The 23,702-nt window shown below is 49.1% G+C and overlaps 1 protein-coding gene across 1 annotated transcript in view; it reads right to left on the bottom strand.

The window, feature by feature from the left end:
- Positions 1–3,924: 3,924 nt before the first annotated feature.
- Positions 3,925–23,702, bottom strand: part of LOC135531407 (adhesion G protein-coupled receptor B3-like) — a 59,243-nt gene continuing 39,465 nt past the window's right edge. The window contains exons 10-13 of the mRNA XM_064959445.1: positions 21,552–22,348; positions 15,082–15,117; positions 14,033–14,137; positions 3,925–5,266 (exon numbers count right to left, since the gene is read on the bottom strand). Coding sequence (XP_064815517.1) covers positions 5,078–5,266; positions 14,033–14,137; positions 15,082–15,117; positions 21,552–22,348 — 1,127 coding nt within the window. The 3' untranslated portion in view covers positions 3,925–5,077. The remainder of the gene's footprint in view (positions 5,267–14,032; positions 14,138–15,081; positions 15,118–21,551; positions 22,349–23,702) is intronic.

Here is a 23,702-nt window from a genome sequence, read left to right as displayed (position 1 = left end):
TCTCTCTGACCATTCCTAATAGTAACTGTAGGTCTCCACTACCTCATATTAATGTTCTGTTCAATATCTCTCTGACCATTCCTAATAGTAACTGTAGGTCTCCACTACCTCATATTAATGTTCTGTTCAGTATCTCTCTGACCATTCCTAATAGTAACTGTAGGTCTCCACTACCTCATATTAATGTTCTGTTCAGTATCTCTCTGACCATTCCTAATAGTAACTGTAGGTCTCCACTACCTCATATTAATGTTCTGTTCAATATCTCTCTGACTGTTCCTAATAGTAACTGTAGGTCTCCACTACCTCATATTAATGTTCTGTTCTTTCCATAGGTTTACACCACTGTATATCAATGTACAGTATAATGTCTTCACTCGTGTCTGTGACACGCTAACAACATTAATACAATGTTGTTACTAGTGTAATTGCAGAACTATTACAGAGGTATCAGAGAAACGTGGGTCTCTAGTCAGTCTGGATGGCTGAAGCGTTACAGATAAAAATGTAAAGGTCATTTCCCATTGAGTTGACATATGCAGCGTTTACCATGAATGAAGTCTGATGGGGCAGCAGGTAGGTAGCCTAGTGGTTAGAGTGCTGGGCCAGTAACCAGCAGATAGGTAGCCTAGTGGTTAGAGTGCTGGGCCAGTAACCAGCAGATAGGTAGCCTAGTGGTTAGAGCGTTGGGCCAGTAACCAGCAGATAGGTAGCCTAGTGGTTAGAGTGCTGGGCCAGTAACCAGCAGATAGGTAGCCTAGTGGTTAGAGTGCTGGGCCAGTAACCAGCAGATAGGTAGCCTAGTGGTTAGAGCGTTGGGCCAGTAACCAGCAGATAGGTAGCCTAGTGGTTAGAGTGCTGGGCCAGTAACCAGCAGATAGGTAGCCTAGTGGTTAGAGCGTTGGGCCAGTAACCAGCAGATAGGTAGCCTAGTGGTTAGAGTGCTGGGCCAGTAACCAGCAGATAGGTAGCCTAGTGGTTAGAGCGTTGGGCCAGTAACCAGCAGATAGGTAGCCTAGTGGTTAGAGTGCTGGGCCAGTAACCAGCAGATAGGTAGCCTAGTGGTTAGAGTGCTGGGCCAGTAACCAGCAGATAGGTAGCCTAGTGGTTAGAGCGCTGGGCTAGTAACCAGCAGATAGGTAGCCTAGTGGTTAGAGTGCTGGGCCAGTAACCAGCAGATAGGTAGCCTAGTGGTTAGAGCGTTGGGCCAGTAACCAGCAGATAGGTAGCCTAGTGGTTAGAGTGCTGGGCCAGTAACCAGCAGATAGGTAGCATAGTGGTTAGAGCGTTGGGCCAGTAACCAGCAGATAGGTAGCCTAGTGGTTAGAGTGCTGGGCCAGTAACCAGCAGATAGGTAGCATAGTGGTTAGAGCGTTGGGCCAGTAACCAGCAGGTAGGTAGCCTAGTGGTTAGAGCGCTGGGCCAGTAACCAGCAGATAGGTAGCCTAGTGGTTAGAGCGTTGGGCCAGTAACCAGCAGATAGGTAACCTAGTGGTTAGAGCGTTGGGCCAGTAACCAGCAGGTAGGTAGCCTAGTGGTTAGAGCGTTGGGCCAGTAACCAGCAGATAAGTAGCCTAGTGGTTAGAGAGTTGGGCCAGTAACCAGCAGGTAGGTAGCCTAGTGGTTAGAGCGTTGGGCCAGTAACCAGCAGGTAGGTAGCCTAGTGGTTAGAGCGTTGGGCCAGTAACCAGCAGATAAGTAGCCTAGTGGTTAGAGAGTTGGGCCAGTAACCAGCAGGTAGGTAGCCTAGTGGTTAGAGAGTTGGGCCAGTAACCAGCAGGTAGGTAGCCTAGTGGTTAGAGCGTTGGGCCAGTAACCAGCAGATAGGTAGCCTAGTGGTTAGAGAGTTGGGCCAGTAACCAGCAGATAAGTAGCCTAGTGGTTAGAGAGTTGGGCCAGTAACCAGCAGGTAGGTAGCCTAGTGGTTAGAGAGTTGGGCCAGTAACCAGCAGGTAGGTAGCCTAGTGGTTAGAGCGTTGGGCCAGTAACCAGCAGATAGGTAGCCTAGTGGTTAGAGAGTTGGGCCAGTAACCAGCAGGTAGGTAGCCTAGTGGTTAGAGCGTTGGGCCAGTAACCAGCAGATAGGTAGCCTAGTGGTTAGAGAGTTGGGCCAGTAACCAGCAGGTAGGTAGCCTAGTGGTTAGAGCGTTGGGCCAGTAACCAGCAGATAGGTAGCCTAGTGGTTAGAGAGTTGGGCCAGTAACCAGCAGGTAGGTAGCCTAGTGGTTAGAGCATTGGGCCAGTAACCAGCAGATAGGTAGCCTAGTGGTTAGAGCGTTGGGCCAGTAACCAGCAGATAGGTAGCCTAGTGGTTAGAGAGTTGGGCCAGTAACCAGCAGGTAGGTAGCCTAGTGGTTAGAGCGTTGGGCCAGTAACCAGCAGATAGGTAGCCTAGTGGTTAGAGAGTTGGGCCAGTAACCAGCAGGTAGGTAGCCTAGTGGTTAGAGCATTGGGCCAGTAACCAGCAGATAGGTAGCCTAGTGGTTAGAGCGTTGGGCCAGTAACCAGCAGATAGGTAGCCTAGTGGTTAGAGAGTTGGGCCAGTAACCAGCAGGTAGGTAGCCTAGTGGTTAGAGCATTGGGCCAGTAACCAGCAGATAGGTAGCCTAGTGGTTAGAGCGTTGGGCCAGTAACCAGCAGATAGGTAGACTAGTGGTTAGAGCGTTGGGCCAGTAACCAGCAGAAAGGTAGACTAGTGGTTAGAGCGTTGGGCCAGTAACCAGCAGATAGGTAGACTAGTGGTTAGAGAGTTGGGCCAGTAACCAGAAGGCTGCTGGGTCAGAGCCCCTAGCTGACAAGGTAAAAATCTGTCTTTCTGCCACTGAGCAAGGCAGTTAACCCACTGTTTCCTGGGCGCTGAAGACGTGGATGTTGACTAAGGCAGCCCCCCCCCCGCATCACTCTGATTCGGGGGGGTTGGGTTAAATGCAGAAGACACATTTCAGTTGAATACATTTGGACAACTGACGAGGTATCCCCATTTCCAAGTCTCCGCTAACGCTGGGAACTTTGCCTTTACATTTCTATCATGCTGAACTTCCACGATATGGATGGAATATTGTATGAAGTGTAAGCCTAACTTCTTTCATTTCACATGTAGGTTCTGTTCATTCTGTTCGTTCTGTCCAACCTAATGTGGGTTTGTTAATGGAAGGTCAAAAACAAAGCAAAAATGGCAGAACCAGATGCAATACATCTTAATAAGCCTTGTTTACACCTTGCACTAGCATGTAGGTTTCGTGATCTGATCAATATGATACCCATCACTATCTGATCAAGGTTTGTCGCATCTACACATGGTATTAAAATGTCTCTGATCCATCCACAGTGTCTGCAATGTAAACAGGTATACTTGTATGTAAATTATTTCACAAATAGTTTTTCAAAATAAGATACATGCATTTGTTTTAAGACATGTTGTGCCATAAGTCAATCATGCCACCTGTCAATGATTTCAGATCTGTCTACACTTGTAAGATATCCAGACACAATGCACCCCGACTGCCTCTGGAATTGGTCAGGAAGATCTGATCACAATAAGATCACAATGAGTCTTTATAATGTCTACACCTGTCAAAAGATTTGGGCACAATCAGAATGTGGAAAAGATCAGAACAAAGGACACATGGGGCGGCAGGGTAGCCTAGTGGTTAGAGCGTTGGACTAGTAACCGGAAGGGTGCATGCTCAAACCCCTGAGCTGACAAGATACAAATCTGTCCTCCTGCCCCTGAACAAGCAGAACGACACACTGTTCCTAGGCCGTCATTGAAAATAAGAATTTGTTCTTAACTGACTTGCCTAGTTAAATAAAAAATGTTAGCACAAGGTATAAACGGGGCTTCTGAGGAGAACCTGTTGGTTTAAAGAGCAATACATCTGACAAAGGCATGACCACCAGATAGACTTGACACGTTCTCTGAAGCAGTACGAACATATTTCCTCTTTTATTTACATTCCTTGTTCAAATGTTAACATTTTATAACGCTATAACGCTTGATCAAGTTGGCATTTTTTTCTCATTAAAATAAATTGGCACAAGTAAAACATATGTAGACAAAAGTTTATTTACACCATACAACATTTTTCATTTTTAAATATTTTATACAGGGCTGCAGATGAGAGAGTTTTAGCCGAGATTCTTCAAGCAAGATTCTGCAGTATTAAAGTTTGTGAAATATATTATTCATATAAAAGTGAGTATTACCTTTATTGCATTTAAAGCAATGAAGAATGTAGCTTTGACAAACATTCATTTTTATATGACAGAAAAATCCTCTTTGCCTGCCACTCTCGCTCATATATATTTTTTATATTATAAAGTAAAAAGTATAGTAATGGCCAAACAGACTTGTTATAAACTTTTTAAAAACCTGCATAAATATATACATTGTGCTTCCAGGGTCCAGTTTTGTGAAATATAAAACTGGACCCAACGAAGCTGGGATTGACATTGTATTATGTCTTCATTTAGCTTTTGAGGTTTATTCATCTAGAAAGATTTTCACCTTTTTGAAACCAATTCTTCTTACCATGGGTACTCTGAAACACGTGATGGTAAATATTGTACACCCACCTGGCTGGCCCGCTGCACTAAGTACACTAGTGAGAATACAAAAAGTAACACTGATGATTTTTGTTGTATTTTTTGTTGTATTTTTTTCCTCCTGTCCTCTGTGTTTTCCTCTTAAATGGTATTGGCACATCATGTCCTTGTCATCCTCCTTTAGAATCCAGATATGTACTAGGCCAAGGCTGTTAGGACAGTCTGTCCATTTTTTCAGTGCAAAATACATCCTTTCCCCTTTCCTCCATGTCCTGGTTATCATTTTTCTCCTGGTTTTCCTCTTCCTGGTTTTTACTTCCTGGAAGTCTCCTTCCTGGAGTGCATCCAAAATTTCACCCTATTCCCTATATAGTGCACTACTTTTGACCAGAGCCCTATTAGTCCTGTTCAAAAGAGCCCTTTGGGTACTGGTGAAAAAGAGGCCTATAGGACCTGGTCATAAGTAGTGCACTTCATTGGGAATAGGGTGCCATTTTGGACTCATTTCCTGGTTTGTTTAGATCAGATCAGATCAGACCTCTGTCTGGAAGTCTCCTTCCTGGACGTCTAAGGGGAGATTGACACACTTCTCCCACTCTGCTGCGGTCATCTCCAGAGAGTCCTTGGGGTCAGGGTCTAGTGCATTCATACTGGCGTAGTTCTGGTACTCGCAGGCTGGGTTGTAGCTCTCCCAGGGGTTCTTGTTGGCCATGGCCTTGTCCTTGGGAGGACAGGGACAGGGACAGGTTAGCAGCAGACATGGACAGGGACATAGCAGGTAGCATGCCTTACAGTCACTAAACATGGTTCACTATAAATTGTTACTATATGTTATACCACATGTACTTTATATTTAATATATAGGATAGGGTCAGGGATAAATACATACAGGGATATGTGAGGGTTATTAATTAGAAGGGAGCATGCCTCACTGTCACTGGTTACAGTTCTTCTTCTTAAACATTGGGTAACATTGGTTAATAATATTAATGAATAAGCATGCATAAAATGTTTATAAATACATTTGAATTTCATCACTTTAAAACATTTATAAACATTAATATGAAAGTTATAATGGATTATCCATGAAAGTTATTATAAAGTGTAGCAAAACAATGGATTATGCAGAGACTTTGAATCGTGCTGTAGTGCCTCTATGCATTGATCACCTCAACTAATGTTCTGGTAGAGCATATTAATGGTGTAATGGTTCTATGAGAAGTGTAAGTGACAAAAGGTAATGGTAAGTATCTCAACTGTGAATAATATGGTTAGATTATATCATGGAAGAAATCAAATGAATAGTGTGTTCCCTTCCAGCTGAATAACGGTGAAGAGGGACCAGAGGACGAGCTTCCACTGTGTCTGACTGTGTGCCGTTCTGTTCCCATAATCTGGATGTACTCTCACTGACACTCACAAAGAGACTAGTAGGGAGTCAAATAGGACAGCGAGCTATCAGAGCTGTTACTATGCAGTCAGGGAACACACAATGGTCACTAATGTTGTCTGTAGCTCTGGAGCCTGCCAGCTATTCAGCCAGCCTAGCCAGCACTGCAGTACATTTAATCTGCCAGCCTAGCCAGCACTGCAGTACATTTAATCTGCCAGCCTAGCCAGCACTGCAGTACATTTAATCAGCCAGCCTAGCCAGCACTGCAGTACATTTAATCAGCCAGCCTAGCCAGCACTGCAGTACATTTAATCAGCCAGCCTAGCCAGCACTGCAGTACATTTAATCTGCCAGCCTAGCCAGCACTGCAGTACATTTAATCAGCCAGCCTAGCCAGCACTGCAGTACATTTAATCAGCCAGCCTAGCCAGCACTGCAGTACATTTAATCTGCCAGCCCAGCCAGCACTGCAGTACATTTAATCAGCCAGCCTAGCCAGCACTGCAGTACATTTAATCTGCCAGCCTAGCCAGCACTGCAGTACATTTAATCAGCCAGCCTAGCCAGCACTGCAGTACATTTAATCAGCCAGCCTAGCCAGCACTGCAGTACATTTAATCAGCCAGCCTAGCCAGCACTGCAGTACATTTAATCAGCCAGCCTAGCCAGCACTGCAGTACATTTAATCAGCCAGCCTAGCCAGCACTGCAGTACATTTAATCAGCCAGCCTAGCCAGCACTGTAGTACATTTAATCAGCCAGCCTAGCCAGCACTGCAGTACATTTAATCAGCCAGCCTAGCCAGCACTGCAGTACATTTAATCAGCCAGCCCAGCCAGCACTGTAGTACATTTAATCAGCCAGCCTAGCCAGCACTGCAGTACATTTAATCAGCCAGCCTAGCCAGCACTGCAGTACATTTAATCAGCCAGCCCAGCCTGCACTGCAGTACATTTATTATAGAAGAAAAAAAAGAAAAACAAAGGGATGTAGTTTTCTATATAAATGTCCTTGTGGTGGTTACTAAGCAACAAGCAGAGAATTACACTGTGCAGTGGGGCTGATTGAAATGTGAGAGAAGAGAGAGAAGATTACATGACATGGCAGGCCGAGGGGCTAACTGCCTGCCTGCCTACTTGCATGCCGCAGAGCTGACACTATTCTCACACAACAATAGGCCTGAGTGTGTTTTGGTCAACAGGCCAATTTCCCAGGTTACAGTGCAGAAAGCAATGCAGAAAGCATTCACTCAGTAGTGATCAATCCTGAATGACCATGTCTGGTCTCTTGAATGATACACATCTGGATTTGAATGGATGAACACTAATTTGCTGGGTGGTGGTAAAGAGAGCCAAGCAAGATCCTTTTCTCGATTCCTTGCATCCTTGTCCGAGTGGAGGGACCTTGGACCTTCTCCTTCAATATGGTTGAGAAGTAGGCCTGCTAAGTATAGGGCCATGTCACTGAACCCCATCACCAGTAGCAGCTGGCAGGCCTGTTAGGTATAGGGCCATGTCACTGAACCCCATCACCAGTAGCAGCTGGCAGGCCTGCTAGGTATAGGGCCATGTCACTGAACCCCCTCACCAGTAGCAGCTGGCAGGCCTGCTAGGTATAGGGCCATGTCACTGAACCCCCTCACCAGTAGCAGCTGGCAGGCCTGCTAGGTATAGGGCCATGTCACTGAACCCCCTCACCAGTAGCAGCTGGCAGGCCTGCTAGGTATAGGGCCATGTCACTGAACCCCCTCACCAGTAGCAGCTGACAGGCCTGTTAGGTATAGGGCCATGTCACTGAACCCCCTCACCAGTAGCAGCTGGCAGGCCTGCTAGGTATAGGGCCATGTCACTGAACCCCCTCACCAGTAGCAGCTGACAGGCCTGTTAGGTATAGGGCCATGTCACTGAACCCCCTCACCAGTAGCAGCTGGCAGGCCTGCTAGGTATAGGGCCATGTCACTGAACCCCCTCACCAGTAGCAGCTGGCAGGCCTGCTAGGTATAGGGCCATGTCACTGAACCCCCTCACCAGTAGCAGCTGGCAGGCCTGCTAGGTATAGGGCCATGTCACTGAACCCCATCACCAGTAGCAGCTGGCAGGCCTGTTAGGTATAGGGCCATGTCACTGAACCCCATCACCAGTAGCAGCTGGCAGGCCTGCTAGGTATAGGGCCATGTCACTGAACCCCCTCACCAGTAGCAGCTGGCAGGCCTGCTAGGTATAGGGCCATGTCACTGAACCCCATCACCAGTAGCAGCTGACAGGCCTGTTAGGTATAGGGCCATGTCACTGAACCCCATCACCAGTAGCAGCTGACAGGCCTGTTAGGTATAGGGCCATGTCACTGAACCCCATCACCAGTAGCAGCTGACAGGCCTGTTAGGTATAGGGCCATGTCACTGAACCCCATCACCAGTAGCAGCTGACAGGCCTGCTAGGTATAGGGCCATGTCACTGAACCCCCTCACCAGTAGCAGCTGGCAGGCCTGCTAGGTATAGGGCCATGTCACTGAACCCCCTCACCAGTAGCAGCTGACAGGCCTGCTAGGTATAGGGCCATGTCACTGAACCCCCTCACCAGTAGCAGCTGACAGGCCTGCTAGGTATAGGGCCATGTCACTGAACCCCATCACCAGTAGCAGCTGGCAGGCCTGCTAGGTATAGGGCCATGTCACTGAACCCCATCACCAGTAGCAGCTGGCAGGCCTGCTAGGTATAGGGCCATGTCACTGAACCCCCTCACCAGTAGCAGCTGGCAGGCCTGCTAGGTATAGGGCCATGTCACTGAACCCCTCACCAGTAGCAGCTGGCAGGCCTGCTAGGTATAGGGCCATGTCACTGAACCCCATCACCAGTAGCAGCTGACAGGCCTGCTAGGTATAGGGCCATGTCACTGAACCCCCTCACCAGTAGCAGCTGGCAGGCCTGCTAGGTATAGGGCCATGTCACTGAACCCCATCACCAGTAGCAGCTGGCAGGCCTGCTAGGTATAGGGCCATGTCACTGAACCCCTCACCAGTAGCAGCTGACAGGCCTGTTAGGTATAGGGCCATGTCACTGAACCCCCTCACCAGTAGCAGCTGGCAGGCCTGCTAGGTATAGGGCCATGTCACTGAACCCCATCACCAGTAGCAGCTGGCAGGCCTGCTAAGTATAGGGCCATGTCACTGAACCCCCTCACCAGTAGCAGCTGGCAGGCCTGCTAGGTATAGGGCCATGTCACTGAACCCCATCACCAGTAGCAGCTGGCAGGCCTGTTAGGTATAGGGCCATGTCACTGAACCCCCTCACCAGTAGCAGCTGGCAGGCCTGCTAGGTATAGGGCCATGTCACTGAACCCCCTCACCAGTAGCAGCTGGCAGGCCTGCTAGGTATAGGGCCATGTCACTGAACCCCCTCACCAGTAGCAGCTGACAGGCCTGTTAGGTATAGGGCCATGTCACTGAACCCCTCACCAGTAGCAGCTGGCAGGCCTGCTAGGTATAGGGCCATGTCACTGAACCCCCTCACCAGTAGCAGCTGACAGGCCTGTTAGGTATAGGGCCATGTCACTGAACCCCATCACCAGTAGCAGCTGGCAGGCCTGCTAGGTATAGGGCCATGTCACTGAACCCCCTCACCAGTAGCAGCTGACAGGCCTGTTAGGTATAGGGCCATGTCACTGAACCCCCTCACCAGTAGCAGCTGGCAGGCAAGCTAGGTATAGGGCCATGTCACTGAACCCCCTCACCAGTAGCAGCTGACAGGCCTGTTAGGTATAGGGCCATGTCACTGAACCCCATCACCAGTAGCAGCTGGCAGGCCTGCTAGGTATAGGGCCATGTCACTGAACCCCATCACCAGTAGCAGCTGGCAGGCCTGCTAGGTATAGGGCCATGTCACTGAACCCCCTCACCAGTAGCAGCTGGCAGGCCTGCTAGGTATAGGGCCATGTCACTGAACCCCCTCACCAGTAGCAGCTGGCAGGCCTGCTAGGTATAGGGCCATGTCACTGAACCCCCTCACCAGTAGCAGCTGGCAGGCCTGCTAGGTATAGGGCCATGTCACTGAACCCCCTCACCAGTAGCAGCTGACAGGCCTGTTAGGTATAGGGCCATGTCACTGAACCCCCTCACCAGTAGCAGCTGGCAGGCCTGCTAGGTATAGGGCCATGTCACTGAACCCCCTCACCAGTAGCAGCTGGCAGGCCTGCTAGGTATAGGGCCATGTCACTGAACCCCCTCACCAGTAGCAGCTGGCAGGCCTGCTAGGTATAGGGCCATGTCACTGAACCCCCTCACCAGTAGCAGCTGACAGGCCTGTTAGGTATAGGGCCATGTCACTGAACCCCCTCACCAGTAGCAGCTGGCAGGCCTGCTAGGTATAGGGCCATGTCACTGACCCCCTCACCAGTAGCAGCTGGCAGGCCTGCTAGGTATAGGGCCATGTCACTGAACCCCCTCACCAGTAGCAGCTGGCAGGCCTGCTAGGTATAGGGCCATGTCACTGAACCCCATCACCAGTAGCATCTGACAGGCCTGCTAGGTATAGGTCCATGTCACTGAACCCCCTCACCAGTAGCAGCTGGCAGGCCTGCTAGGTATAGGGCCATGTCACTGAACCCCCTCACCAGTAGCAGCTGGCAGGCCTGCTAGGTATAGGGCCATGTCACTGAACCCCATCACCAGTAGCAGCTGGCAGGCCTGCTAGGTATAGGGCCATGTCACTGAACCCCCTCACCAGTAGCAGCTGGCAGGCCTGCTAGGTATAGGGCCATGTCACTGAACCCCATCACCAGTAGCAGCTGACAGGCCTGCTAGGTATAGGGCCATGTCACTGAACCCCATCACCAGTAGCAGCTGACAGGCCTGCTAGGTATAGGGCCATGTCACTGAACCCCCTCACCAGTAGCAGCTGGCAGGCCTGCTAGGTATAGGGCCATGTCACTGAACCCCATCACCAGTAGCAGCTGACAGGCCTGTTAGGTATAGGGCCATGTCACTGAACCCCCTCACCAGTAGCAGCTGGCAGGCCTGCTAGGTATAGGGCCATGTCACTGAACCCCATCACCAGTAGCAGCTGACAGGCCTGTTAGGTATAGGGCCATGTCACTGAACCCCATCACCAGTAGCAGCTGGCAGGCCTGCTAGGTATAGGGCCATGTCACTGAACCCCCTCACCAGTAGCAGCTGGCAGGCCTGCTAGGTATAGGGCCATGTCACTGAACCCCCTCACCAGTAGCAGCTGGCAGGCCTGCTAGGTATAGGGCCATGTCACTGAACCCCCTCACCAGTAGCAGCTGACAGGCCTGTTAGGTATAGGGCCATGTCACTGAACCCCCTCACCAGTAGCAGCTGGCAGGCCTGCTAGGTATAGGGCCATGTCACTGAACCCCCTCACCAGTAGCAGCTGGCAGGCCTGCTAGGTATAGGGCCATGTCACTGAACCCCCTCACCAGTAGCAGCTGGCAGGCCTGCTAGGTATAGGGCCATGTCACTGAACCCCATCACCAGTAGCATCTGACAGGCCTGCTAGGTATAGGTCCATGTCACTGAACCCCCTCACCAGTAGCAGCTGGCAGGCCTGCTAGGTATAGGGCCATGTCACTGAACCCCCTCACCAGTAGCAGCTGGCAGGCCTGCTAGGTATAGGGCCATGTCACTGAACCCCATCACCAGTAGCAGCTGGCAGGCCTGCTAGGTATAGGGCCATGTCACTGAACCCCCTCACCAGTAGCAGCTGGCAGGCCTGCTAGGTATAGGGCCATGTCACTGAACCCCATCACCAGTAGCAGCTGACAGGCCTGCTAGGTATAGGGCCATGTCACTGAACCCCATCACCAGTAGCAGCTGACAGGCCTGCTAGGTATAGGGCCATGTCACTGAACCCCCTCACCAGTAGCAGCTGGCAGGCCTGCTAGGTATAGGGCCATGTCACTGAACCCCATCACCAGTAGCAGCTGACAGGCCTGTTAGGTATAGGGCCATGTCACTGAACCCCCTCACCAGTAGCAGCTGGCAGGCCTGCTAGGTATAGGGCCATGTCACTGAACCCCATCACCAGTAGCAGCTGACAGGCCTGTTAGGTATAGGGCCATGTCACTGAACCCCATCACCAGTAGCAGCTGGCAGGCCTGCTAGGTATAGGGCCATGTCACTGAACCCCCTCACCAGTAGCAGCTGGCAGGCCTGCTAGGTATAGGGCCATGTCACTGAACCCCATCACCAGTAGCAGCTGACAGGCCTGCTAGGTATAGGGCCATGTCACTGAACCCCATCACCAGTAGCAGCTGACAGGCCTGCTAGGTATAGGGCCATGTCACTGAACCCCCTCACCAGTAGCAGCTGGCAGGCCTGCTAGGTATAGGGCCATGTCACTGAACCCCATCACCAGTAGCAGCTGGCAGGCCTGCTAGGTATAGGGCCATGTCACTGAACCCCCTCACCAGTAGCAGCTGGCAGGCCTGCTAGGTATAGGGCCATGTCACTGAACCCCATCACCAGTAGCAGCTGACAGGCCTGCTAGGTATAGGGCCATGTCACTGAACCCCATCACCAGTAGCAGCTGACAGGCCTGCTAGGTATAGGGCCATGTCACTGAACCCCCTCACCAGTAGCAGCTGGCAGGCCTGCTAGGTATAGGGCCATGTCACTGAACCCCATCACCAGTAGCAGCTGACAGGCCTGTTAGGTATAGGGCCATGTCACTGAACCCCCTCACCAGTAGCAGCTGGCAGGCCTGCTAAGTATAGGGCCATGTCACTGAACCCCCTCACCAGTAGCAGCTGGCAGGCCTGCTAGGTATAGGGCCATGTCACTGAACCCCATCACCAGTAGCAGCTGGCAGGCCTGTTAGGTATAGGGCCATGTCACTGAACCCCCTCACCAGTAGCAGCTGGCAGGCCTGCTAGGTATAGGGCCATGTCACTGAACCCCCTCACCAGTAGCAGCTGGCAGGCCTGCTAGGTATAGGGCCATGTCACTGAACCCCCTCACCAGTAGCAGCTGGCAGGCCTGCTAGGTATAGGGCCATGTCACTGAACCCCCTCACCAGTAGCAGCTGGCAGGCCTGCTAGGTATAGGGCCATGTCACTGAACCCCATCACCAGTAGCAGCTGGCAGGCCTGTTAGGTATAGGGCCATGTCACTGAACCCCCTCACCAGTAGCAGCTGACAGGCCTGTTAGGTATAGGGCCATGTCACTGAACCCCCTCACCAGTAGCAGCTGGCAGGCCTGCTAGGTATAGGTCCATGTCACTGAACCCCCTCACCAGTAGCAGCTGGCAGGCCTGCTAGGTATAGGGCCATGTCACTGAACCCCCTCACCAGTAGCAGCTGGCAGGCCTGCTAGGTATAGGTCCATGTCACTGAACCCCATCACCAGTAGCAGCTGGCAGGCCTGCTAGGTATAGGGCCATGTCACTGAACCCCCTCACCAGTAGCAGCTGGCAGGCCTGCTAGGTATAGGTCCATGTCACTGAACCCCCTCACCAGTAGCAGCTGACAGGCCTGCTAGGTATAGGGCCATGTCACTGAACCCCCTCACCAGTAGCAGCTGGCAGGCCTGCTAAGTATAGGGCCATGTCACTGAACCCCCTCACCAGTAGCAGCTGGCAGGCCTGCTAGGTATAGGGCCATGTCACTGAACCCCATCACCAGTAGCAGCTGGCAGGCCTGCTAGGTATAGGGCCATGTCACTGAACCCCCTCACCAGTAGCAGCTGGCAGGCCTGCTAGGTATAGGGCCATGTCACTGTACCCCATCACCAGTAGCAGCTGACAGGCCTGCTAGGTATAGGGCCATGTCACTGAACCCCCTCACCAGTAGCAGCTGGCAGGCCTGCTAGGTATAGGGCCATGTCACTGGATCTGTTCATTTGCTCAATGACTCACTACGTGTGTTGCTGAGCGAATGGACATCTAAAAAATACTATATATCCTGACTTTATCTTGTTTTGTACTCTAATTGGTCGACAACCACCAGCTTCAACCAATAACCCCACCTGGATCTTCTCCTGCTCTGTAATTGGTCTACAACAGACGACCGCTGACCAATCATCTCCCTCCTTCACCATTTCCTGTTACTGCTGATTTCCTGTTCCTGATATTATTACTCACCATGCTGCCCATATTTGGTATGTCTTGAAATCGATCCAGGGTTTGAAATTTCTGATTCAGTTCTTGGAACAGCTCCATGTGTCTTTTCCTGGTGTGCATGACTTTCTGCAATGGCAAGTGGTTCGTTTTGGTTTGGAAATCAAAGCCAATAATAGGATGGAGATTATAATGCAATGAATTATCCTCTCCAACCAGTGCACCTTTCTGAATAGCATTTAATCTGCCACTGGTATTACGGCAAGCCTGAGACATATTAAAGGGGCCAATGTCTTTTAATGATTTTTTTGCATATAATGTAAGCCAGTTGAGTAATTACATTTATGGCCAATTTTATTATCAAATCTACCTTTTGCATTTATGCAGAATAGTCAGATGACACAAATTTGATGGAGAAATGGAATAAACCCACAAAAGTGCAGTGAGACATGTATGTCTTGGGCTGTCAGCCAATGTCATATTTACCATAGAAAAAGTGCAGAAGTCAGGTGTGAAATGTGCATGTGACCTCATAAAGCGAAACAGTTTTCAAATCAACTCATAGCCAATGGATGTATGTCGGAGATGGAGGGGAACTACATGAGCAGGGGAGATTTGCTGGCGGCCCTGTACGGTTTTAGATTGACAGCGTTGCTTTTACTTTAACTACGCCACACATCAATACATCTGTTATGTGTCAAAACCATGTTACTCCAATAAGCTTAAGTGCTACACAAGGTAGTAGTCAAATTAAAGGGTAGGGTAAACACAAATGCTCAGTGTAACAACAGTAGTAAATTAAAGGGTAGGGTAAACACAAATGCTCAGTGTAACAACAGTAGTAAATTAAAGGGTAGGGTAAACACAAATGCTCAGTGTAACAACAGTAGTAAATTAAAGGGTAGGGTAAACACAAATGCTCAGTGTAACAACAGTAGTAAATTAAAGGGTAGGGCAAACACAAATGCTCAGTGTAACAACAATAGTCAATTAAAGGGTAGGGCGAACACAAATACTCAGTGTAACAACAAAAGCCTGAAGCATGCACTTTGCCAACCAGTAAATTGACTTACTTCAAAGTCCAGATCTTGGTAGCGAGATTTTCTTCTCTGAAGACAAAACAAACATATTGCGGATAATTAGACAGTCTGTTAACATGAGGGGTCATTAACTTCTGAATACTATAGAAATTATAATTATATTAATGAACACTAAATAACATTCTAAACATGACAATATAAGCCCATTTTATTTTACGGCAACAACGTGACGATCTTCTCACTTGAACACAGCTAGACATTAATTCTGTATTTACCTCTGCCACAATTTCTCAGTGGAACATAACAACAAACAAAACCTTTATTTACTTAAACCAACACTTCAACAGCCATCTCCACTCCAGCCTACCTCTAAGGTTATCCAACACTTCAACAGTCTTCTCTTCTCCAGCCTACCTCTAAGGTTATCCACCACTTCAACAGTCTTCTCTTCTCCAGCCTACCTCTAAGGTTATCCACCACTTCAACAGTCTTCTCTTCTCCAGCCTACCTCTAAGGTTATCCACCACTTCAACAGTCTTCTCTTCTCCAGCCTACCTCTAAGGTTATCCACCACTTCAACAGTCTTCTCTTCTCCAGCCTACCTCTAAGGTTATCCACCACTTCAACAGTCTTCTCTTCTCCAGCCTACCTCTAAGGTTATCCACCACTTCAACAGTCTTCTCTTCTCCAGCCTACCTCTAAGGTCAAATCAACACTTCAACAGCCTTCTCCACTCCAGCCTACCTCTAAGGTCAAATCAACACTTCAACAGTCTTCTCCACTCCAGCCTACCTCTAAGGTTATCCACCACTTCAACAGTCTTCTCTTCTCCAGCCTACCTCTAAGGTTATCCACCACTTCAACAGTCTTCTCTTCTCCAGCCTACCTCTAAGGTTATCCACCACTTCAACAGTCTTCTCTTCTCCAGCCTACCTCTAAGGTTATCCACCACTTCAACAGTCTTCTCTTCTCCAGCCTACCTCTAAGGTTATCCACCACTTCAACAGTCTTCTCCACTCCAGCCTACCTCTAAGGTTATCCAAAACTTCAACAGTCTTCTCCACTCCAGCCTACCTCTAAGGTTATCCACCACTTCAACAGTCTTCTCCACTCCAGCCTACCTCTAAGGTTATCCAACACTTCAACAGTCTTCTCTTCTCCAGCCTACCTCTAAGGTTATCCACCACTTCAACAGTCTTCTCTTCTCCAGCCTACCTCTAAGGTTATCCAACACTTCAATAGTCTTCTCTTCTCCAGCCTACCTCTAAGGTTATCCAACACTTCAACAGTCTTCTCCACTCCAGCCTACCTCTAAGGTTATCCACCACTTCAACAGTCTTCTCTTCTCCAGCCTACCTCTAAGGTTATCCACCACTTCAACAGTCTTCTCTTCTCCAGCCTACCTCTAAGGTTATCCACCACTTCAACAGTCTTCTCTTCTACAGCCTACCTCTAAGGTTATCCACCACTTCAACAGTCTTCTCCACTCCAGCCTACCTCTAAAGTTATCCAACACTTCAACAGTATTCTCTTCTCCAGCCTACCTCTAAGGTTATCCAACACTTCAACAGTCTTCTCTTCTCCAGCCTACCTCTAAGGTTATCCACCACTTCAACAGTCTTCTCTTCTCCAGCCTACCTCTAAGGTTATCCAACACTTCAACAGTATTCTCTTCTCCAGACTACCTCTAAGGTTATCCAACACTTCAACAGTCTTCTCCACTCCAGCCTACCTCTAAGGTTATCCAACACTTCAACAGTCTTCTCTTCTCCAGCCTACCTCTAAGGTTATCCAACACTTCAACAGTCTTCTCCACTACAGCCTACCTCTAAGGTTATCCACCACTTCAACAGTCTTCTCTTCTCCAGCCTACCTCTAAGGTTATCCAACACTTCAACAGTATTCTCTTCTCCAGCCTACCTCTAAGGTTATCCAACACTTCAACAGTCTTCTCCACTACAGCCTACCTCTAAGGTTATCCAACACTTAAACAGTCTTCTCCTCTCCAGCCTACCTCTAAGGTTATCCAACACTTCAACAGTCTTCTCTTCTCCAGCCTACCTCTAAGGTTATCCAACACTTCAACAGTCTTTCTCTTCTCCAGCCTACCTCTAAGGTTATCCAACACTTCAACAGTATTCTCTTCTCCAGCCTACCTCTAAGGTTATCCAACACTTCAACAGTATTCTCTTCTCCAGCCTACCTCTAAGGTTATCCAACACTTCAACAGTCTTCTCTTCTCCAGCCTACCTCTAAGGTTATCCAACACTTCAACAGTCTTCTCTTCTCCAGCCTACCTCTAAGGTTATCCAACACTTCAACAGTATTCTCTTCTCCAGCCTACCTCTAAGGTTATCCAACACTTCAACAGTCTTCTCTTCTCCAGCCTACCTCTAAGGTTAAATCAACACTCCGGAACCAATACACGCAGTCAGTCAGGAAAGCTAAGGCCAGCTTCTTCAGGCAGAAGTTTGCATCCTGTAGCTCCAACTCCAAAAAGTTCTGGGACACTGTGAAGTCCATGGAGAACAAGAGCACCTCCTCCCAGCTGCCCACTGCACTGAGGCTAGGGAACACGGTCACCACCGACAAATCCATGATTATTAAAAACTTCAACAAGCATTTCTCAACGGCTGGCCATGCCTTCCGCCTGGCTACTCCAACCTCAACCAACAGCTCCGGCCCCCCCGCAGCTCCTCGCCCAAGCCTCTCCAGGTTCTCCTTTACCCAAATCGAGATAGCAGATGTTCTGAAAGAGCTGCAAAACCTGGACCCGTATAAATCAGCTGGGCTTGACAATCTGAACCCTCTATTTCTGAAACTATCCGCCGCCATTGTCGCAACCCCTATTACCAGCCTGTTCAACCTCTCTTTCATATCGTCTGAGATCCCCAAGGATTGGAAAGCTGCCGCAGTCATCCCCCTCTTCAAAGGGGGAGACACCCTGGACCCAAACTGTTACAGACCTATATCCATTCTGCCTTGCCTATCTAAGGTCTTCGAAAGCCAAGTCAACAAACAGGTCACTGACCATCTCGAATCCCACCGTACCTTCTCCGCTATGCAATCTGGTTTCCGAGCCGGTCACGGGTGCACCTCAGCCACACTCAAGGTACTAAACGACATCATAACCGCCATCGATAAAAGACAGTACTGTGCAGCCGTCTTCATCGACCTTGCCAAGGCTTTTGACTCTGTCAATCACCATATTCTCATCGGCAGACTCAGTAGCCTCGGTTTTTCGGATGACTGCCTTGCCTGGTTCACCAATTACTTTGCAGACAGAGTTCAGTGTGTCAAATCGGAGGGCATGCTGTCCGGTCCTCTGGCAGTCTCTATGGGGGTGCCACAGGGTTCAATTCTCGGGCCGACTATTTTCTCTGTATATATCAATGATGTTGCTCTTGCTGCGGGCGATTCCCTGATTCACCTCTACGCAGACGACACCATTCTATATACTTTCGGCCTGTCATTGGACACTGTGCTATCTAACCTCCAAACGAGCTTCAATGCCATACAACACTCCTTCCGTGGCCTCCAACTGCTCTTAAACGCTAGTAAAACCAAATGCATGCTTTTCAACCGATCGCTGCCTGCACCCGCATGCCCGACTAGCATCACCACACTGGATGGTTCCGACCTTGAATATGTGGACACCTATAAGTACCTAGGTGTCTGGCTAGACTGCAAACTCTCCTTCCAGACCCATATCAAACATCTCCAATCGAAAATCAAATCAATAGTTGGCTTTCTATTCCGTAACAAAGCCTCCTTCACTCACGCTGCCAAGCTTACCCTAGTAAAACTGACTATCCTACCGATCCTCGACTTCGGCGATGTCATCTACAAAATTGCTTCCAACACTCTTCTCAGCAAACTGGATGCAGTTTATCACAGTGCCATCCGTTTTGTCACTAAAGCACCTTATACTACCCACCACTGCAACTTGTATGCTCTAGTCGGCTGGCCCTCGCTACATATTCGTCGCAAGACCCACTGGCTCCAGGTCGTCTACAAGGCCATGCTAGGTAAAGCTCCGCCTTATCTCAGTTCACTGGTCACGATGGCAACACCCATCCGTAGCACGCGCTCCAGCAGGTGTATCTCACTGATCATCCCTAAAGCCAACACCTCATTCGGCCGCCTTTCGTTCCAGTACTCTGCTGCCTGTGACTGGAACGAATTGCAAAAATCGCTGAAGTTGGAGACCTTTATCTCCCTCACCAACTTCAAACATCAGCTATCTGAGCAGCTAACCGATCGCTGCAGCTGTACATAATCTATTGGTAAATAGCCCACCCATTTTCACCTACCTCATCCCCACAGTTTTTATTTATTTACTTTTCTGCTCTTTTGCACACCAATATCTCTACCTGTACATGATCATTTATCAATCCAGTGTTAATCTGCAATATTGTAATTATTCGCCTACCTCCTCATGCCTTTTGCACACATTGTATATAGACTCCCCTTTTTTTCTACTGTGTTATTGACTTGTTAATTGTTTACTCCATGTGTAACTCTGTGTTGTCTGTTCACACTGCTATGCTTTATCTTGGCCAGGTCGCAGTTGTAAATGAGAACTTGTTCTCAACTAGCCTACCTGGTTAAATAAAGGTAAAATAAAATAAAAAAAATAAAAAAACAGTCTTCTCCACTCCAGCCTACCTCTAAGGTTATCCAACACTTCAGCAGTCTTCTCTTCTCCAGCCTACCTCTAAGGTTGTCCACCACTTCAACAGTCTTCTCCACTCCAGCCTACCTCTAAGGTTATCCAACACTTCAACAGTCGTCTCTTCTCCAGCCTACCTCTAAGGTTATCCACCACTTCAACAGTCTTCTCTTCTCCAGCCTACCTCTAAGGTTATCCAACACTTCAACAGTATTCTCTTCTCCAGCCTACCTCTAAGGTTATCCACCACTTCAACAGTCTTCTCTTCTCCAGCCTACCTCTAAGGTTATCCACCACTTCAACAGTCGTCTCTTCTCCAGCCTACCTCTAAGGTTATCCACCACTTCAACAGTCTTCTCTTCTCCAGCCTACCTCTAAGGTTATCCAACACTTCAACAGTCTTCTCTTCTCCAGCCTACCTCTAAGGTTATCCACCACTTCAACAGTCTTCTCTTCTCCAGCCTACCTCTAAGGTTATCCACCACTTCAACAGTCTTCTCCACTCCAGCCTACCTCTAAGGTTATCCACCACTTCAACAGTCTTCTCTTCTCCAGCCTACCTCTAAGGTTATCCACCACTTCAACAGTCTTCTCTTCTCCAGCCTACCTCTAAGGTTATCCAACACTTCAATAGTCTTCTCCACTCCAGCCTACCTCTAAGGTTATCCACCACTTCAACAGTCTTCTCCACTCCAGCCTACCTCTAAGGTTATCCAACACTTCAACAGTCTTCTCTTCTCCAGCCTACCTCTAAGGTTATCCACCACTTCAACAGTCTTCTCTTCTCCAGCCTACCTCTAAGGTTATCCACCACTTCAACAGTCTTCTCTTCTCCAGCCTACCTCTAAGGTTATCCACCACTTCAACAGTCTTCTCTTCTCCAGCCTACCTCTAAGGTTATCCAACACTTCAACAGTCTTCTCTTCTCCAGCCTACCTCTAAGGTTATCCACCACTTCAACAGTCTTCTCTTCTCCAGCCTACCTCTAAGGTTATCCACCACTTCAACAGTCTTCTCTTCTCCAGCCTACCTCTAAGGTTATCCAACACTTCAACAGTCTTCTATTCTCCAGCCTACCTCTAAGGTTATCCACCACTTCAACAGTCTTCTCTTCTCCAGCCTACCTCTAAGGTTATCCAACACTTCAACAGTATTCTCTTCTCCAGCCTACCTCTAAGGTTATCCAACACTTCAACAGTCTTCTCTTCTCCAGCCTACCTCTAAGGTTATCCAACACTTCAACAGTCTTCTCTTCTCCAGCCTACCTCTAAGGTTATCCACCACTTCAACAGTCTTCTCTTCTCCAGCCTACCTCTAAGGTTATCCAACACTTCAACAGTCTTCTCTTCTCCAGCCTACCTCTAAGGTTATCCAACACTTCAACAGTCTTCTCTTCTCCAGCCTACCTCTAAGGTTATCCACCACTTCAACAGTCTTCTCTTCTCCAGCCTACCTCTAAGGTCAAATCAACACTTCAACAGCCTTCTCCACTCCAGCCTACCTCTAAGGTCAAATCAACACTTCAACAGTCTTCTCCACTCCAGCCTACCTCTAAGGTTATCCACCACTTCAACAGTCTTCTCTTCTCCAGCCTACCTCTAAGGTTATCCACCACTTCAACAGTCTTCTCTTCTCCAGCCTACCTCTAAGGTTATCCACCACTTCAACAGTCTTCTCTTCTCCAGCCTACCTCTAAGGTTATCCACCACTTCAACAGTCTTCTCTTCTCCAGCCTACCTCTAAGGTTATCCAACACTTCAGCAGTCTTCTCCACTCCAGCCTACCTCTAAGATTATCAAACACTTCAACAGTCTTCTCCACGCCAGCCTACCTCTAAGGAGCTCATGGATATGGTGGATCCCGTCTCGCTCCTCGACAGCCCTCCAGTCTCTTCCATCTCAGCCAGGAAGTTCTTGACAGCGGTTCGGGGTTCAAAGGGCAGGTTCTGCTGCATGTGTTCCTGTCCTCCTCCTGACCCATACTGCTGCTGTAGGTTCTGATCCATGTTCACCCCCATGTTCATGTGCTCCATGACCCCAATCCCACCCATCCCCGTCGGGCTCATGCTGAAGTCCGGTGCCATCTTGTAGTGTTGCATCATCCTATCATGGGGCAGCGTATCTCCCATGCCCAGGCCCATGTTCATCTTGGTGGAGCTATCGTCCTTCAGGAGAGTGGGAAGTGTGTTACAGTTCCCAGATCCTGCTGCCGCCGCCGAAGCTCGTGGCATCACAATGTAGTCTGTCTCCATCATCTGGCCTTGGGGTGAATGTCCGCCCATACCGCCCATACCACCCATGCTGCCCATGTCGTGGCCACTGCCCATCCCGCCATGCCCGTGCCCGCCCATATCCTGGTCGGACTGACGGAGAGCATCATCGGTGCACAGGTAGACGGTGCGGCGCATGTCGGACACGCTGTCGCCCAGGCAGCCCTCACCCATGTCCCCCATGGGGCCCATGTGCATGCCGGGCTGCTGGATCATCACCTTGGAGATGATGTTGCCGGGTAAGGTGGAGTAGTTGAGCCCCTCGGGACCCTTCTCATCCTCCTCGTCATTCAGAGAGATGCGGGATAGGGTGCCGGTGATGGTCGCCGCGCGACAAGAGCCCATGTCTTTGTGGAGAGCTGTGGAGAGGAGAGAAAGGGGAGTTAGTGGGGAATGAATACACCATACTGACTGACATGGGAGTTAGTGGGGAATGAATGCACCATACTGACTGACATGGGAGTTAGTGGGGAATGAATGCACCATACTGACTGACAGGGGAGTTAGTGGAATGAATGCACCATACTGACTGACAGGGGAGTTAGTGGAATGAATGCACCATACTGACTGACATGGTGGTTAGTGGGGAATGAATGGACCATACTGACAGACAGGGTGGTTAGTGGGGAATGAATGCACCATACTGACAGACAGGGGAGTTAGTGGGGAATGAATGCACCATACTGACAGACAGGGGAGTTAGTGGGGAATGAATGCACCATACTGACTGACAGGGGAGTTAGTGGAATGAATGCACCATACTGACTGACATGGTGGTTAGTGGGGAATGAATGGACCATACTGACAGACAGGGTGGTTAGTGGGGAATGAATGCACCATACTGACAGACAGGGGAGTTAGTGGGGAATGAATGCACCATACTGACTGACAGGGGAGTTAGTGGAATGAATGCACCATACTGACTGACAGGGGAGTTAGTGGAATGAATGCACCATACTGACTGACATGGTGGTTAGTGGGGAATGAATGGACCATACTGACTGACAGGGGAGTTAGTGGAATGAATGCACCATACTGACAGACATGGGAGTTAGTGGAATGAATGCACCATACTGACTGACATGGTGGTTAGTGGGGAATGAATGGACCATACTGACAGACAGGGGAGTTAGTGGAATGAATGCACCATACTGACTGACATGGTGGTTAGTGGGGAATGAATGGACCATACTGACAGACATGGGAGTTAGTGGGGAATGAATGCACCATACTGACTGACAGGGGAGTTAGTGGGGAATGAATGGACCATACTGACTGACAGGGGAGTTAGTGGGGAATGAATACACCATACTGACAGACAGGGGAGTTAGTGGGGAATGAATGCACCATACTGACAGACATGGGAGTTAGTGGGGAATGAATGCACCATACTGACAGACATGGGAGTTAGTGGGGAATGAATGCACCATACTGACTGACATGGTGGTTAGTGGGGAATGAATGGACCATACTGACAGACAGGGGAGTTAGTGGGGAATGAATGGACCATACTGACAGACCTGGGAGTTAGTGGAATGAATGCACCATACTGACAGACATGGTGGTTAGTGGAATGAATGCACCATACTGACAGACATGGTGGTTAGTGGAATGAATGGACCATACTGACAGACATGGGAGTTAGTGGGGAATGAATGGACCATACTGACAGACAGGGGAGTTAGTGGAATGAATGCACCATACTGACAGACA

Source organism: Oncorhynchus masou, unplaced genomic scaffold (assembly GCF_036934945.1).
Source record: "Oncorhynchus masou masou isolate Uvic2021 unplaced genomic scaffold, UVic_Omas_1.1 unplaced_scaffold_1582, whole genome shotgun sequence".
Classification (NCBI taxonomy): Eukaryota; Metazoa; Chordata; class Actinopteri; order Salmoniformes; family Salmonidae; genus Oncorhynchus; species Oncorhynchus masou.
The sequence above is the reverse complement of the archived record's forward strand: the minus strand, read 5'-3'. Positions and strand labels throughout refer to the sequence as shown.